Source organism: Mandrillus leucophaeus, unplaced genomic scaffold (genome assembly GCF_000951045.1).
Source record: "Mandrillus leucophaeus isolate KB7577 unplaced genomic scaffold, Mleu.le_1.0 Scaffold64, whole genome shotgun sequence".
Classification (NCBI taxonomy): domain Eukaryota; kingdom Metazoa; phylum Chordata; class Mammalia; order Primates; family Cercopithecidae; genus Mandrillus; species Mandrillus leucophaeus.
Window position 1 is genome coordinate 2,120,422 of NW_012106919.1, and position 16,287 is coordinate 2,136,708.

Sequence of the window (16,287 nt, forward strand, 5' to 3'; positions counted from 1 at the left end):
ACGTAATAGTGTTCACATTGTGGTCCAAGTGAACAAGTTAAAGGATTATCACAGTGGTAAAAGTGATGAAAACTATTTATTAGGGGATATACTATTTAGAAACCAAACCAAACGAAACAACCCATTTAGTAAAAATTCTGCAACAAGGTTCATGATAGGCATTTTGTCTTTTAGTGTTATTTCAGGAAGGATGGGCCTAATTAGCTATGATTAAAAATAGAAAGGCGTACGGTTTATGGGCCTATTAAATACAAACTCAAAAAAATGTGCTAGTTATCTCACTAATTGCGTAAGGACAAAGGAGGAACTGTTTCCCCAAAGGAGAGTCACGTGCAATTAATAAAACTGACATCACTTACTTTTGATGCAAAACACAAGTGGCTCTCTAGCTCTTTGGTGGCACAGAATTGCAACATGTAAACTTCTGGTTTGTAGTCAACTTAAGAACACACTGAACACCTGGAGTACCTCTGGGTAATGTTTATACCAATTTTTTCAAGCCAACATAGTCAAAACCTGATTAAAATCCTGGCCGAATGGAGTTCAAAGCCTGCAAAATTATTGGCTCTCAGAAGCTAATGCCCAAAGTCCCTTTCCATTTCTCTGAACTTACAAAAAAAGCAAACACTACAATTTAGCACTTAGGTTCTTTAATTTGATAGACAAAATAGGCCCATGTTCAAAATGTAAAAGGCACAAAAAGATAAGCAGTGGAAACATGTCTTCCTACTCCTGTTCCCAGTCACCCAGTTTCTCTCTCTCCATGGCAGCCAGTTACCTGTTTCTTCTGTACAATTTAATTATAGGCTTAATGAAATTATGATTTCAACTGCTTATTCCTGTTTCATGATCATATATTATTGTCTCAAAAGGATTATAAACTTCTCAAAGGAAGGGATCAGTGTTTTCTGTCACTCACAACACCTAGCCCCGTGTTGAATGTACTCATAGAACTTGATAGATATTGGTTGAATATGGCACCACTTCAGCAGCCTAAGGCTAAGTTATTTATAGTTGAAACCTAGAATCATTACATTGGCTAGAAACAGTATTTTAGATGATGTTAAGTGAGCAACTTACTCCCTACATTTCCTTTACAATATGCCAAAGAAAACAAAAGAGAAGTAAGTGGTAAAATTTAAGTTTAGGGTACAGCTGACATGCTTTTAGGACTCATAACATCGCAAGTAATACGGAAGAGGTTTTATTCAGTTGATTCTAACATCATACAAAGATTTTATCTGAGACTTTGAACCATGCCATTAGGCCAGTCTGATTAATTTTAATTCTCCCAACATCAATTTTTAAAAATCTATATTTATGTTTACATTTCAAGAGTCTAGCAGGGATCGACAACAACAAAAAACCAGTTGCGCATACATCATTTTTATAACAGTCTTTTAAGCTCAATGATACATCAGTTGGAGCAAATCAACGTCGCTCACGATTTTCTCATTTCCGTTTTGAAATGCTATAGTATTTCAAATACTATAGTGAGAGTTGCTATTGTTATCAGGAATGAAAAATGTGACTCTAAACACCAAACTTTAGGAAATAACACTTCAAAACATCTCACTGAATAAGACTTTTTCTTTTTTTTTTAAAGTTACCTAATACAGACACTCTGGCTGCTTCATGAAAATTAAAAGAGCAGGCCTTAATAGGTACTTACCTCCACCATACATGACAGCCAACATTATGGAGGATATCCATGATACTTCGCTGGTAGTGGCATGGAATATACTTTCAATCTCTTTGAAGAAGACAGTAATAGATTTGGGAAATGCATAAGAGAAGCCGATGGAAATGAAAGCTCCAATTACCACTGCCCAGCCCCAGCCTCCATCTGGGGGGGTGTATCCAACTGGACCTCCAACTGCTGGTGGCATTTTAAGTGTAGATAAATTCCAAAACGCAAGTCAAACACAAATATCTGAAAGATATAAAATTAAAATAGTATGTCAATATAAGGCACACCTATAAAACTCTTTTGTGAAATAAGAAATATAGCCAGACGTGGTGGATCATGCCTACTAGTAATCCCAGCTACTTGGGAGGTTGAGGCAGGAGGATCATTTGAGGCCAGGAGTTCAAGACAGCCTGGGCAACACAGATCCTGTGTCTGTCTCAGAAAATTTTAAAAAAATTAGCTGGGTATGGTGGAGCATGCCTATAGTCCCAGCTACTCAGGGGGCTGAGGCAGGAGGATCACTTGTACCCAGGAGTTTGAGACCAGCCTGGGCAACATAAGTAGATCCCAACTTTACAAAAAAATTAAAAAATTAGCCAGACATGGTGGTGCGTGTCTGTGGTCCCAGTTACTCGGGAGGCTGAGGTGGGAGGATCACCTGAACCTGGGAGGTAGTGGCTGCAGTGAGCTGTGATTGTACCACTGCACTGCAGCCTGGGTGACAGAGCAAGATCCTGTCTCAATAAATAAATAAGTAAATAAATTGGGAAACAAGAGACCTGATGAGATTCTGGGTTGGTCATTGCATCCATGTGCAGGGGGGATAGCATACCCCAATTCCACGGGGGAAGAGGCTCCTGTACTTGGGGACCCTTCCAGACTTCACCCTATGTACTTCTTCATCTGGCTTTCATATGTATCTTTTATAGTATCCTTTATAATAAACTGGCAAACGAAAGTGTTTCCCTGAGTTCTGTGAGCCTTCCTAGCAATTAATCAAACCCAAGGAGAGGGTAGTGGTAGCCCGATTTACAGTCGGTCAGTCACAAGTACAGGTTACAACCTACTTATGTATGATTGGCATGTGAAGTAAGGGTCCTAGTTTTGTGCGACTGAGCCCTTACCCTGGGATCTAACTCCAGGTAGTTGAAGTCAAAATTGAATTGAATTACGGGACACCCAGTTGGTGTCTCCTACAATTGCTTGGTATATGTGGGGGAAAAAAACCCCACACATCTGGTTACAGTAGTGTTTTGTGATGTGCTGACTGTTGACTGTGTAAAAGAAAAAAAAAAAGGTGTTTTTCTCCTTCAGAACTTTATACTTAGCTCTCGAGTAAATGAATTTTTTTAAAAGTTACTTATCCAATAGACATTATCTTCTTTTAAAGACATTATCAGAAAAAGTTTTAGAGTCATAGCATTACCCATAATTTTTTGTAGCTTAAAGGAAAATGGCTTCTCACCACTTAAGAAATCATAATTGAAATAAACCCTTTTCAATAAATCAGTTAACATCATAATTCCTTAAATTATTATAGATAACCAAATGCCCAATTTGACTTGCCTGCTTGCAAAATTCACATAACACATAACCTACAAACACTTTAGGTGTGTTTTTTTTTTTTTTTTGAGACAGAGTCTCACTCTGTCGCCCAGGCTGGAGTACAATGGCGAGATCTTGGCTCACTACAACCTCTCCGCCTCCCAGGCAGTTCTCCTGCCTCAACCTCCCAAGTAGCTGGGAATACAGGTGCACGCCATCACCTCTGGCTAATTTTTGTATTTTTAGTAGAGACGGGGTTTGGCCATGTTGGCCAGGCTGGTCTCGAACTCCTGACCCCAGGTGATCCACCCACCTCGGCCTCCCAAAATGCTGGGATTACAGCCGTGAGCCACCATGCCCAGCCCCGACACTATAGGTTTTAATATAGCCTTTGTAAGTTTTTTACCTTTTCCAAAACATATTTTTCCATACTTTCTTTTCACATTCTCTTATTTATGGCTGACTTAACATACTAGGAGTGGGTGCCTGACTCACTGGATATGTAGCAATTTACAAAAAAATAAGATAATTCTAAACACCCCAAATTTTCACTTAACAGGCTGGGGAACTATCTCAGACAAGTTTCCTTTTATCTAATAGCTTTGATTCAAGGTATTTTTCTCCATTATATGACAAGAAATTCCTAAACAACAGCTAGCCAATACAGTTAAAATCAGAAATATATATATATGATGTCAAAAGATGGTAGCTTTAGTTAGGCCAGGCGCAGTGGCTTACGCCTGTAATCCCAGCACTTTGGGAGGCAGAGGTGGGTGGATCACCTGAGATCAGGAGTGCGAGACCAACCTTACCAATATGGTGAAACCCCATTTCTACTATAGGTTCTAGCCAGTGCATGCAGGCAAGAAAAAGAAACAAAAGGCATAAAGAAAGGAAAAGAAATAAAATAGGCCAGGTGCAGTGGCTCACACTTATAATCTCAACACTTTGGGAAGACCAATGTGGAAGAATTGTTTGCCAAAAATTCAAGAACAGCCTGGACAACATATCGAGACCCTACCTCTACATAAATTGTTTAAAAATTGGGTGTGGTGGTGCACATACGTAGTCCTAGCTACTTGGGAAGCTGAGGTGGGAGGATCACTCAAGCCCAGGAGTTTGAGATTACAGTGACCTATGATCATGCTGTTGCACTCCAGAGCAAGACCTTGTTTTCGCCGAGCGTGGTGGCTCACACCTGTAATTCCAGCACTTTGGGAGGCCGAGGCGGGCGGATCACGAGGTAAGGAGTCCAAAACCAGCCCGGCCAACATGGTGAAACCCCGTCTCTACTGAAGATACAAAAAATTAGCCGGGCATGGTGGTATGTGCCAGCTACTCGGCAGGCTAAGGCAGGAGAATCACTTGAACTCAGCAGACAGAGGTTGCAGTGAACTGAGATCACGTCATTGCACTCCAGCCTGGGCGACAGGGGGAGACTCTGTCTCAAACAAAACAAAACAAAAACAGCTTTGTCTCTAAAAAATAAATAATAATAAAGTTGTTTTTATTCAGATGACAGATGTGTATAAAGAAAACCCTTTTCTTTAGAGTTTTCTAAAGAGATGTTCCTTAGAACATCAAATAAGTGAATTTGACTAGGTCTCAGAATACAACATCAATAAACAGAAACCAGTTGTATTTCTATATACCAGCAATGAACAATCCAAATTTGAAAAAATTTTTAAATGCTATTGTAAATGGTAAACTATATAGAAATAATTCTCACAAAAGATGTATAAGATATGTACACCAAAAACTATAATACTGAGAAATTAAAATAGATAACCTATCCTCTTGGACTGAAATAATCAATATTTAAATCGGGCAAAGATTTCTGAAGGAACATAAAGAAACAACTATAAAAAAAAGTTGGCCAGGTGCAGCGGCTCACACCTGTAATCCCAACACTTTGAGAGGCTGAGGCGGGCGGATCACGAGGTCAGGAGTTTGAGATCAACCTTGCCAACATGGTGAAACTCCGTTTCTATTAAAAATACAAAAATTAGCTTGGTGTGGTGGTGCGTGCCTGTAGTCTCAGCTACTGGGGAGGCTGAGGCAACAGAATTGCTCACTTGAACCTGGGAGGTGGAGGTTGCAGTGAGCCGAGATGATGCCACTGCACTCCAGCATGGCCGACAGAACAAGACTGTGTCTCAAAAAAAAAAAGTCTAAAAATTAGAATTCAAAATATATACAAAACAATATACCCAACAAAAGACATACCCAAAACATAAAAAACTTGCACGACGATAGCAAAAAGGCAAATCATCCAACTTAAAAAAAAGCAAAAGATCTGAACAGATGCTTCACCAAAGATACATGAATGATAAACAAGCACATATAAAGATGCTGAACATCATTGGTTATTTAAAAATGCAAATTAAAATCACAAAAATAAGATAGATAATTCCACGACTTTGTGGGGATATGAAGCCAATGGAACTCTCATTGCTGATGTTACAGTCCCTTGGAACACATTTTGGCAGTTCCTTATAAAGTTACAGATACATTTAACATATGAGCCAGCCATTACAGCCACAGGTATTATCCAGGATTTATATAAAAATTCTCTAGCAGCTTGATGCATAATAGCCAAAAACTGAAAACAACCCAATGTCCATCAACACATGAATGGATAAAAATGGCATAGCTATATAATAGAATACTACTCAGCAATAAAAAGGAACTACTGATGCATGCAATAACATGGATGAATTGTAAAAGCATTCTGTTAAGTAGCAAAAAAAGCTAGACAGAAGATTGTATTCTATATGGTCACATTTATATTAAATTCTAGAAAAGGCAAAATTCTAGCACAGGTTGGGCATCTGTAATCTGAAAATATGAAACCAAAATCTGAAACTTTCTGAACACCAGCATGATGCTCAAAGAAAATGCTCATTGGAAAATTTTGAATTTTGGATTTTTGGATTAGGGATGTTCAACTGCTTAAGTAACTGCAAATATTCCAAAATCTGAAAAAATCTGAAATCCAAAACATCTCATCCCAAGCATTTTAGATAAGGGATAGAAAACAGATCAGTGGTCACCAGGGGTTGGGGGGAGGAGACTGCAAAGCGGTTTGGGGATAACTTTTAGGGTAATGGAAATACTTTATTATCATGATGGTGACAGTTACTCATCAAAGTGTACATTCAAGTTAGTAAATTTTATTATGTCAATTATACCTCAATAAAGCTTATCAAAACAAAACAAAAAAAAAAGTTCAAGGACAGTGACAAGGGGAATAAAATTTGTTCTGTGGCACAGGGAGACAATACAGAAGCAAAAGGAGAGGGCAGGCAAACTTCTTTGTCTTGGTTATCTGGATGGTTAAAAGAAAGAGGAAGAAGACAAAGACGAGAATAAACAAAAGGAGACAAGAGGAGGGCAGAAGACTCTTCTGAGAATTCACAACTCAGGCCAGTGTGAGCTCATGCTTGGCAGGAGATTATCTGTAGAAAACCTTTGTTTTTCTTCCAGAGATACATTATATTTGATTTTGCTAGCAAAGATTTCCCACAAACAAAGGCCTGCTAAATATAAGCTCACAATTGTGAGCACATCAAGAACCAATTAACTGTGAGTAAATGCAATGTCAATTCAACACAGTCGGATTAGACACTCAGGAACTACAGTCATAGAAATATGAATATTTAAATGACTAAAGACATAAAACAAGGCATTTAAAACATTAGAGAAAATTGTGTCTTTCTCTAAAAAAGATCCATTGAAGAAGATTAATTGATTTGAAATAGAAAAAGAAATGGAAAGTAAAGTTGGCTGGGCATGGTGGCTCTTGCCTGTAATCCCAGCACTTTGGGAGGCCGAGGAGGGTGGATCACCTGAGGTCAGGAGTTTGAGACCAGCCTGGCCAAAATGGTGAAACCCCATCTCTACCAAAAATACAAAAATTTGCCAGGCTTGGTGGCACGTGCCTGTAATTCCAGCTACTTGGGAGGCTGAGGTAGGAGAGTCGCTTGAACCTGGGAGGCAGAGGTTGCAGTGAGCTGAGATTGTACCACTGCACTCCAGCTGTGACGGAGCAAGACTCCATCTCAAAAAAAAAAAAAAAAAAAAAAAAAAGAAAGTCAAGTCAATGAAATTAATAACAAGTTAACTAGAAGACTGGACATAGCTATATACAGAGTCAGTAAACCTTAAGAATAGGTTTGAAGAGATTAGTCAGAATTCAGGCGAGAGTTTCATTCTGAGGCTATGAAAGAAAGGTTTTAGAATAGGAGGATCTGACATTTATCTAATGGGACTTTGGAAAAAGAGAATAAAGAGTGGAGAAGAGGCAACTGTCTCGGTAAATGAGTAAGGATTAATGACTAAGGATATTATAGACTTGAGGAACAATATAAATCCTCAGTTTGAGGAAGCAAGATAAAGAGAAAGATCTTAGAAGACAACTATTTAGAAAATACAGATGACACAGCTAACAAATATTCATACTGACAAAACAGTCTTCTTGACAATTTTGAAAAATTCTCACCTACTATGTCTTCAAATATTGCTTCTCTCCCATTCTCTTTTCACTTTTCTGAGACTCCAATTGGATATGGGTTGGACCTTCCCATGCTATCTGCTCTCTTACTCTCCCTTCTATGTTGTCATATTATCATTCATTCCTTTGTTTTTCTGAACTTCATTCTGGATGGTTTCTTCTGTACTTTAGCTGTGTTTGGCACTAAAGATTAAGGTGATGTAACTTATGGGAAATAGCTGGCCAGTCCTCATTTTCAAACCAATCAAGTAAGAGATTTCTATTAAACAAAAGCAAACTTCATTTTAATAGAAATAAATGTGTTGATACACATCTCTGTGATAACTATCTCATTTTTCTAATAATAATCCTAACTTAGAAAACAGAGAAGGCGGCCAGGGGCAGTTGCTCATGCCTATAATCCCAACACTTCGGGAGGCCGAGGCAGGTGGATCACTTGAGGTCAGGAGTTCGAGACCAGCCTGGTCAAAACAGTGAAACCCCATCTCTAATAAAATACAAAAATTAGCAGGGCATGGTAGTGGGTACCTGTATAATCCCAGCTACTTGGGAGGCTGAGGCAGGAGAATTGCTTGACCCTGGGAGACAGAGGTTGCTCAGTCTGGGCAACAGAGCAAGCCTCTGTCTCAAAAAAAAAAAAAAAAAAAAAGAGAGAAGGCAGGAATTTGTTGTCCAGATGAAATAATTTTTCAATATTCTCCAGTATTTCTGACCTAACCCCTTTTTGGATTTCTATCATGGAACTCTCTCTAGGACTATGCATTCTGGAATTTTCCCTTCCTTTGAGATTTTTATTGCCTGGGACAGTGAACCACCATAAGAAATGGGAGGAGTAAGAGATACTTCTCTTTTGTAGTGGGGGTAAAAGGCTTTTGGATAATTCAAGTTGGAAAAGAAAAAGTAGAGATCAGGCATCCATTCTCAAGAGGTAATTTTTAGCTAAGATTATCTCTCAACCTGAGGATGTGCAGAATAATTCCCTCAAAAATATAACCCAGTTTAAAAACTGAAGGTCTTTGTCCTAGGGCATTTCATCTACCTAGGATTTGGGTGAGATAAAAATATTTACAAGTTAAGGTTTCCTAAAATTTCTACTGGAATGAATATGAATAAAAGCTATTTAACAGGTCAGCTCTGCTAACAGAAACAGCCTAAATTCTAAAATGATGTTAAATAAAACAGCTGCAGGCGTTGATTTTATGAGTTTTTTCTTCTTCTAAGTATGATAAAAGAGAACACTTGAAAATTTTCAAAGAACTACTAAAAAGATTAATTCATCTCAGAATATTTACACACATAGAACACCCACACACAGACAGTAGGGCTGTTTAACACATCAAGCTCTGACTGGAACAGCGAATACGTGCTGGACGTGATTAAACCTTGAGTTTAGCTGCCAGCTATGATTTGTCCCAATTAAGGCAGTTACAATTTTTAGTCACTAAAGCTTGCCTCATCAAGTTAATACCTTATTCCATAGTGCCAAAATTAGATTGAAAGCTTCAAGAAGCTTTAAAAAAATTTAAAAGGAAAAAAAAGTATAAGAAATAAGAGTATGCAAAATCATTATGAAAAACAGAACACTTCAAAAAACCAGACGCAGATTCAACACAATTCTGCCACCACCTGACAAATGGCTATCCCTGTTAACTTAAAAATTCTGATGGTACATAACTGAAAAAACAAAAAGTCAGTTAATATTATCTAAGCATATTATTTCCTTTTAAACTGGCAAATCTCAGCTATAAACAGAAGGGCTTATTCAAAAAGTAAATTATGAGAGCAGGCCCCCTTGCAGAGTACTCAGAGTTCCCTTGAGAAAACAGAGCACATGCATTCTTTGTATGCTAAAGCCCAAAGGCTAAAAGGGACTAAAGTTTAAGATTTTAATCCTTACAATGTGCACAGTAGCTTTCCTATCAGCTTAGCTATTATTGCCCAAGAGTGATGGGGAGACTAAAAAACAAAGTGATAGGGTAATGAGAAAAATTCATCAATTCATCTTGTAAAGGATGATAGAAAACAATAACCCTAACTTTTCTTGGCAATGACGGTGATAAGAATCACCTTCTAGATTTTCTGATATTTTTTTCTCAAAACTCTTATAAATTGTGCTAGTAAATTAATCTGGAAAGCCGAAGTTGTGCTCCATACCTGCCATGTCCTTGCCCCACTCCCAAAGAGAAGAGCTACAAAAGCCTTGAAAATAGTATTTATGATGTTATGTACACTTTCCTCATCAACACTTAAAGCCACTGTCTTTTCCTAAAATGACAACGACCAGTTTGTGAATTTAAAACAAGCAGAAAGTATCCAAAACCAATAACCTTAAAATAATGTGTTACTAAGTATAAACTAGTTTTAGGTTTCAAATTCACATGGAAACATTCAAATCCAGAAAGGCTGATTTCCTGAAGCTATTGCTGCTAAAGTAGATAACCTGTTGCTCTCTGTAGCCCTAATCCAGCTTCATGGTTTACAGAACCACCTGTCCCAAGTTAACTTCCAAGATTCAAAGCCTAGGAAACCTCACTTTCATTTCTTTTCCACTTGGAAACCGAATACATTGAGGAAACCAAAACAATGAAAAAAATCAAGCAGAAAGTGCTAGTCAAAGAAGGAATATAACTACTGGATCTGGCTAGCCAAACACTCAGCAATTATGAAATGCATAATTTTGATCAAACTGCATATAAAGAATCTTAAAAAATGTAAACCTGGCTCTGCAAACTTCCAACTCTCTTTACCTACCCTATCATTCTGGGAAAATCCTATCCACATTACAAGAAGTTAAATATATTATTCTTATAAGAGAAATTAACAACTTGCCAACTAGAATGCTTAAAGAAGGATTTTAGGCCTATCTTTCAGAATTCTGTTTATGATAATTGATTTTAGATCTTGCTTTTAATTCATATTTATAATCCCTTAAAAAAATCAATATTTTAGTTAATAATTTCCAGTTTTAAATTATTTACATAGACCACTCTACCAATAAATAGAAAGCATTTCTCTTTTTTTTTTTTTTTTTGAGATGGAGTCTCACCCTGTTGCCCAGGCTGGAGTGCAATGGCATGATCTTGGTTCACTGCAACCTCCGCCTCCCAGGTTCAAACTGCCTCAGTGTCCTCAGTAGCTGGGATTACAGGCACACGCCACCATGCCCAGTTTTGTTTTTTTTTTTTTTTTTAACTTTTAGTAGAGACAGGTTTTTACCATGTTGGCCAGGCTGGTCTCGAACTCCTGACCTCGTGATCCACCCACCTCGGCCTCCCAAAGTGCTGGGATTACAGGCGTGAGCCACCGTGCCCGGCCAACATATTTCTTTTTTAAGACAGCAGATCTCCAAAGAACAAGAGTAGGTAAGGATGTGGGGAAAAGGAAACCCGTGTACACTGTTGGAGGGAATATAAACTGGTGTAGTTGTTAGGGAAAACAATATGAAGATTCTTCAAAAAATTAAAAATACAATTACCATTTGATCTAGCAGTCATACTTTGAGTATGTATCCAAAGGAACTGAAATCTGGATCTCAAAGAGATTACCTGCACACTCCCATGTTCTTTGCAGCATTTTTCACAATAGCCAAGACATGGAAGCAACATAAATGTCCATCTAAGGAGGAACAGATTAAGAAAATGTGGAAAATACATATAATGGAGTATTATTGGCCTTAAGAGAGAAAGAAATCTGGCCAGCCATGGTGGTTCACGCCTGTAATCCCAGCAGTTTGGGAGGCCAAGGCAGGTGGATCACCTGAGGTCAGCCTGCCCAACATGGTGAAACCCTGTTTCTACTAAAAATAACAAAAATTAGCCAGTTATGGTGGCACACACCTGTAATCCCAGCTACTTAGGAGGCTGAGGCAGGAGAATTGCTTGAACCTGGGAGGCAGAGGTTGTAGTGAGTGGAGATCGTGTCATTGCACTCCAGCCTGGGGGACAAGAGGGAAACTCTTGTCTCCAAAAAAAAAAAAAATCCTGCTACTTGCGACAGCATAGATGGACCTGGAGGACATTTGTTAAGTGTAATAAGCCAGACCCAGAAAGACAAACTTTGAATGATCTCACTTATATGTGGAGTCTAAAATAGTCATAGAAGCAGAGAGTAAAATGGTGATTGCCAGGGCCTGGGAGGAAGGGGAAATGGGAAGGTATTGATTAGAAGGTACAGAATTTCCATAATACAACAAAAGTTTGTTCTGGAGATACACTGTATAACATAGGGCCTATGATTAATTAACAATACTGTATTGAATTCTTAAAAATTTGCTAAAAGTGTAGACCTATGTTAAGTCCTCTTTACACAACAGGAAAAAGCAAAACAAACCACCAACAAGAACAAATGCAGCAGAAGGAAATTTTGGGAAGTGATTAAATTTATGGTACTGATGGTGATGGTTTCACAGTTGTACACTTATGTCCAAATACATCAAGTTGTATATATTAAATATCTATAGCTTTTTGTATGTCAAACATATTTCCAGAAGGCAGTTCAAAAAAGACAATGACAGTATGCAGCCCAAGATCACGGGAGAAAAATATTAGACATATGTAGAGATTCATAAATTTATCTTATTTTTTTCTGAGTTCGCTTTCTGTTGTTCATTGTTATCTGTCAGTTCTTTTTTGTTTCTTTTTTTGTTTTTTGAGACAGAGTTCTGCTCTTGTCGCCCAGGCTGGAGTGCAATGGCGTGATCTCGGCTCACTGCAACCTCTGCCTCCTGGGTTCAAGTGATTCTCCTGCTTCAGCCTCCTGAGTAGCTGGGATTACAAGGGTGTGCTACCATGCCGGGCTAATTTTTGTATTATTAGTAGAGAAAGGGTTTCACCATGTTGGCCAGGCTGGTCTCGAACTCCTGACCTCAGGTGATCCACCCGCCTCAGCCTCCCAAAGTGTTGGGATTACAGGCTTTAGCCACCGTGCCCTGCATTTGTCAGCTTTTTAAAATAAGTTATGTATTATTTCTTTCATCATTCTAAATAAAAACTCAGCTTCATACTCCCTCCACTCCCCACGCCTGCCCATCCCCCGGCCCAAAAAGACAACAAATCTGGAAAGTTTTTGTTCCAAGGCAACCTTAAGCAGAAATGTATTTGGAAAAGGGAGTATTTTAATAGCATTTTCAGATAATTGAGGATATTCCTCTTTGATACTACACCAAAATTTGATGAGTGATTTATTTTTATTTTTTTTTTAAAGACAGTGTCTCGTTCTGTCACCCAGGCTGGAGTGCAGTGCTGCAGTGGCTCACTGTAGCTCCTGGGCTCAAGTGATCCTCCCACCTCAGCCTCATGAGTAGCTGATATTACAGGCACGAAACACCAGGCCTGGCTAATTTTTGTATTTTTTTAGTAGAGATGAAGTTTTGTCATGTTTCCCAGGCTGGTCTTGAACTCCTGGGCTGGGTTCAAGTGATCCGCTGGTCTCAGCCTCCCAAAGTGCTAGGACTACAGGCGTGGGTCACTGCCTGGCTGATAGTTTCATGATGATTAGTTATAAGTGAAATCTAAAGACCTCAATCTTGAGAGAGTCTTGAGGTCCTTGAAGGGTCCAAAACAAAACCACACTTTGAGAATGGCTGTTTTTTAAAATCATTAATTCAATTTGATCGCAAAAGTGACTAAATTGATACCTAATGGTTTATTCAGACTGCATATCATCCTGGTGCATTCAACTGAATCAGAATCAGGTTAGACAATGCTTTCTTCAGCACCATGTTTTTTTCAGTAAACTCTGATGTATAACAGGGATGTATTAATTACAGAAAAAAGCTGATCTATGTGTATACTGGAAAGGATGGTCAGAGATGGTGCAGAATACACTATTTTTCACTGTACATCATTTAGGCTCTATTTAAATAATATATATTTTATACTTTGATAAAAATTATGTACATACATCTCATTTATTAAAATAATTTTGATCAAGGATGTCAAATTTACTATTTTTAGTCAGTTAAAAAAGAACATGCAATAATTCTATTATAGAACGAAATAATAATTCACTTTCTTTTATGAGTTCTTTGGACAAAATCACGTCCTTTGCAACAACATGGATGAAGATGGTGGCCATTATCCTAAGCAAACTAACACAGTAAACCAAATACTTTTCTCACTTACAAGTGTGAGCTAAACATTGGGTACACATGGACATAAAGATGGGAACAATAGTTACTGGGAAATACAAGATGGGGGAGAAGAGAAGAGGGGCAAAGGGTTGAAAAACAACCTATTGGGTTCTATGCTTACTTCCTGGGTGATGGGTTCAGTTGTACTCCAAACCTTACCATTATGGCATACCTTTGTAAAAAATCTGCACTTATACCCCAGAATCTAAAATAAAAGTTGAATAAATAATGATGTAGTATAAAAAAAGAGTTCTTTGGCTTATCAAATTTATCTCCTATATACCTCTTCTCATTTTCTTTTCTTTTCTTTTTTTTTTTTGAGACAGAGTTTTGCTCTTGTTACCCAGGCTGGAGTGCAATGGTCCGATCTCAGCTCACCACAACCTCTGCCTCCCGGGTTCAAGCAATTCTCCTGCCTCAGCCTCCCGAGTCGCTGGGATTACAGGCATGCGCCACCACACCCGGCTTATTTTGTATTTTTATTAGAGACGGGGTTTCTCCACGTTGGTCAGGCCGGTCTCAAACTCTCGACCTCAGGTGATCCACCCGCCTTGGCCTCCCAAAGTGCTGGGATTACAGGCGTGAGCCACTGAGACCGGCCCACATTTTCCTGTAGTCCTAAATACCACACGTATTCTTGGAGAGCATTCTCCAAACAAGAAATTTGTCCAAAGTTTTTCCTAACAAGAAAGCTTACAATGCACACTTGTCAGGAGCCTACAGGACCATAAAACATATGAAAGCTAACATTTGTAAGTGTCCTCATCTTTACTGTGATCTACAAAAGCCCTGTTTTGTTTCAAGTAAATATAGCATGTGCTAAATTTGTGATGTGATGAAATGGAGAGTGTTTGTAAGATCTCAGGGCCCTTTCACCACCTAAAGTAAGACAGAAGGAGGTTGAGAGGAGGGTTTCTCCAGCATAAATAATATCCCTTAATTTCCAGACTTTCTGACACCTCTCTCCGTCCACTGCAGTTCAAGTAGGACCCCCTCTTTTTTTTTGAGATGGAGTTTCGCTCAGGTTGCCCAGGCTAGAGTGCAGTGGCGTGATCTTGGCTTACTGCAACCTCCACCTTCTGGGTTCCAGCAATTCTCCTGCCTCAGTCCCCCAAGTAGCTGGGATTACAGGCTGGGATTACAAAATGCTGGTAATTACAGGTGTTAGCCACCTTGTCAGGCCAGTATGATACTTTTCTACCTTGTAAATGACTTTTGGTGAAGAATCTTTGCTAAATATTAGTCCAACTAGAGTCAGCTGAGCAAAGCTTCAATGCTGAAATTTTTTGAAAAGGCATAAACAAAGTTGAAGTAACATGAAGGCATGTGGACACAAAGAACCAGCCTCAAGAAATTTCCAGAGAATGGGATTTAACTACCAAATAATATGTATTATAAATATCTCTGGCTTGTTAGGTGAAATGGGTTTAAGTTTTCCTAGACAGCTTCCCGGCAATCAATGTTTCAGCTAACCAGCATTAAGAGCTACTTTTGCTATATCATGAACAAAGCCAGTCAACCTATTTAAATGAAAAATAAATAAATGGAAAATGTTGGCTTTCTATTTGCAACTTCAACTAAATTTCATTAAGATACAATATGCCTGAATAAGAATCAATCTTCACTTGTATTTCCATTTTACTGGGCATATGTTGATATATAATTCCAATTAATTTGACTTGACTTTAATACTCTACAATACCCTAAGATGCTACTATTGTGACCCCAATCCTAATTCTCTCGTACAGTACTTGTTTTAGATATGAGGAAGATTAAAGTAGTATAGAGAACTGATGAAGCTGAACATATTTGTAAATGGGCAAACTAACATGCAAACTTAAAGGTAATGAACATATATATACACAGGCGTGATATATGCAATATGCACACAATTGTGTGTGTATATTTACTTATTTTAATCTTCTTTTGTCAATTTCAGCCAACGTTATGTTTAAATAATCTGAATCTGGTAGCAAACACTCTTAATTCTCCTTGTAAGAAAATGACTTACATCATTTGTTCAACCAAATAAGCATGATTTTATTTAGGGAGAATGAGGCTATTCTATAATAAAGGTGGGGGGTATAAAATGGATCACTTACTTTTGGGATAAGTACTCACATCAGTACAACTTTTTTCAAAAGATAGTGACCCATTCGTTTTAAACTGAAAACAGGAATTTTCCAGTGTCTACTAAAAACACTACAGATTAGCCGGGCATGGTGGCGCATGCCTGGAGTCCCAGCTACTCAGGAGAACCTCTTGAACCCGGAAGGCGAAGGCTGCAGTGAGCAGTGAGGAAGAATGGGGTATACTTTGTTGGCTAACAAAGAAAGATTTGTAGAAAGGCAACATTTTAGGGTGGTAACAGCTAAAGAAGATCAAATACCAATGTCCTAAATTATCAAA

General features: G+C 38.4%; 1 protein-coding gene across 3 annotated transcripts in view; it reads right to left on the reverse strand.

Moving 5' to 3' along the window:
- Window positions 1-16,287, reverse strand: part of SLC16A1 (solute carrier family 16 (monocarboxylate transporter), member 1) — a 40,902-nt gene that overhangs the window by 12,409 nt on the left and 12,206 nt on the right. For 2 of the 3 annotated variants that reach the window (XM_012000764.1, XM_012000765.1), the window contains exon 2: window positions 1,673-1,933. In XM_012000764.1, coding sequence (XP_011856154.1) covers window positions 1,673-1,889 — 217 coding nt within the window. In that variant the 5' untranslated portion in view covers window positions 1,890-1,933. Of the gene's footprint in view, window positions 1-1,672; window positions 1,934-2,469; window positions 2,624-16,287 lie in introns of all 3 variants that reach the window. The other variant, XM_012000766.1, reaches the window with a different exon arrangement.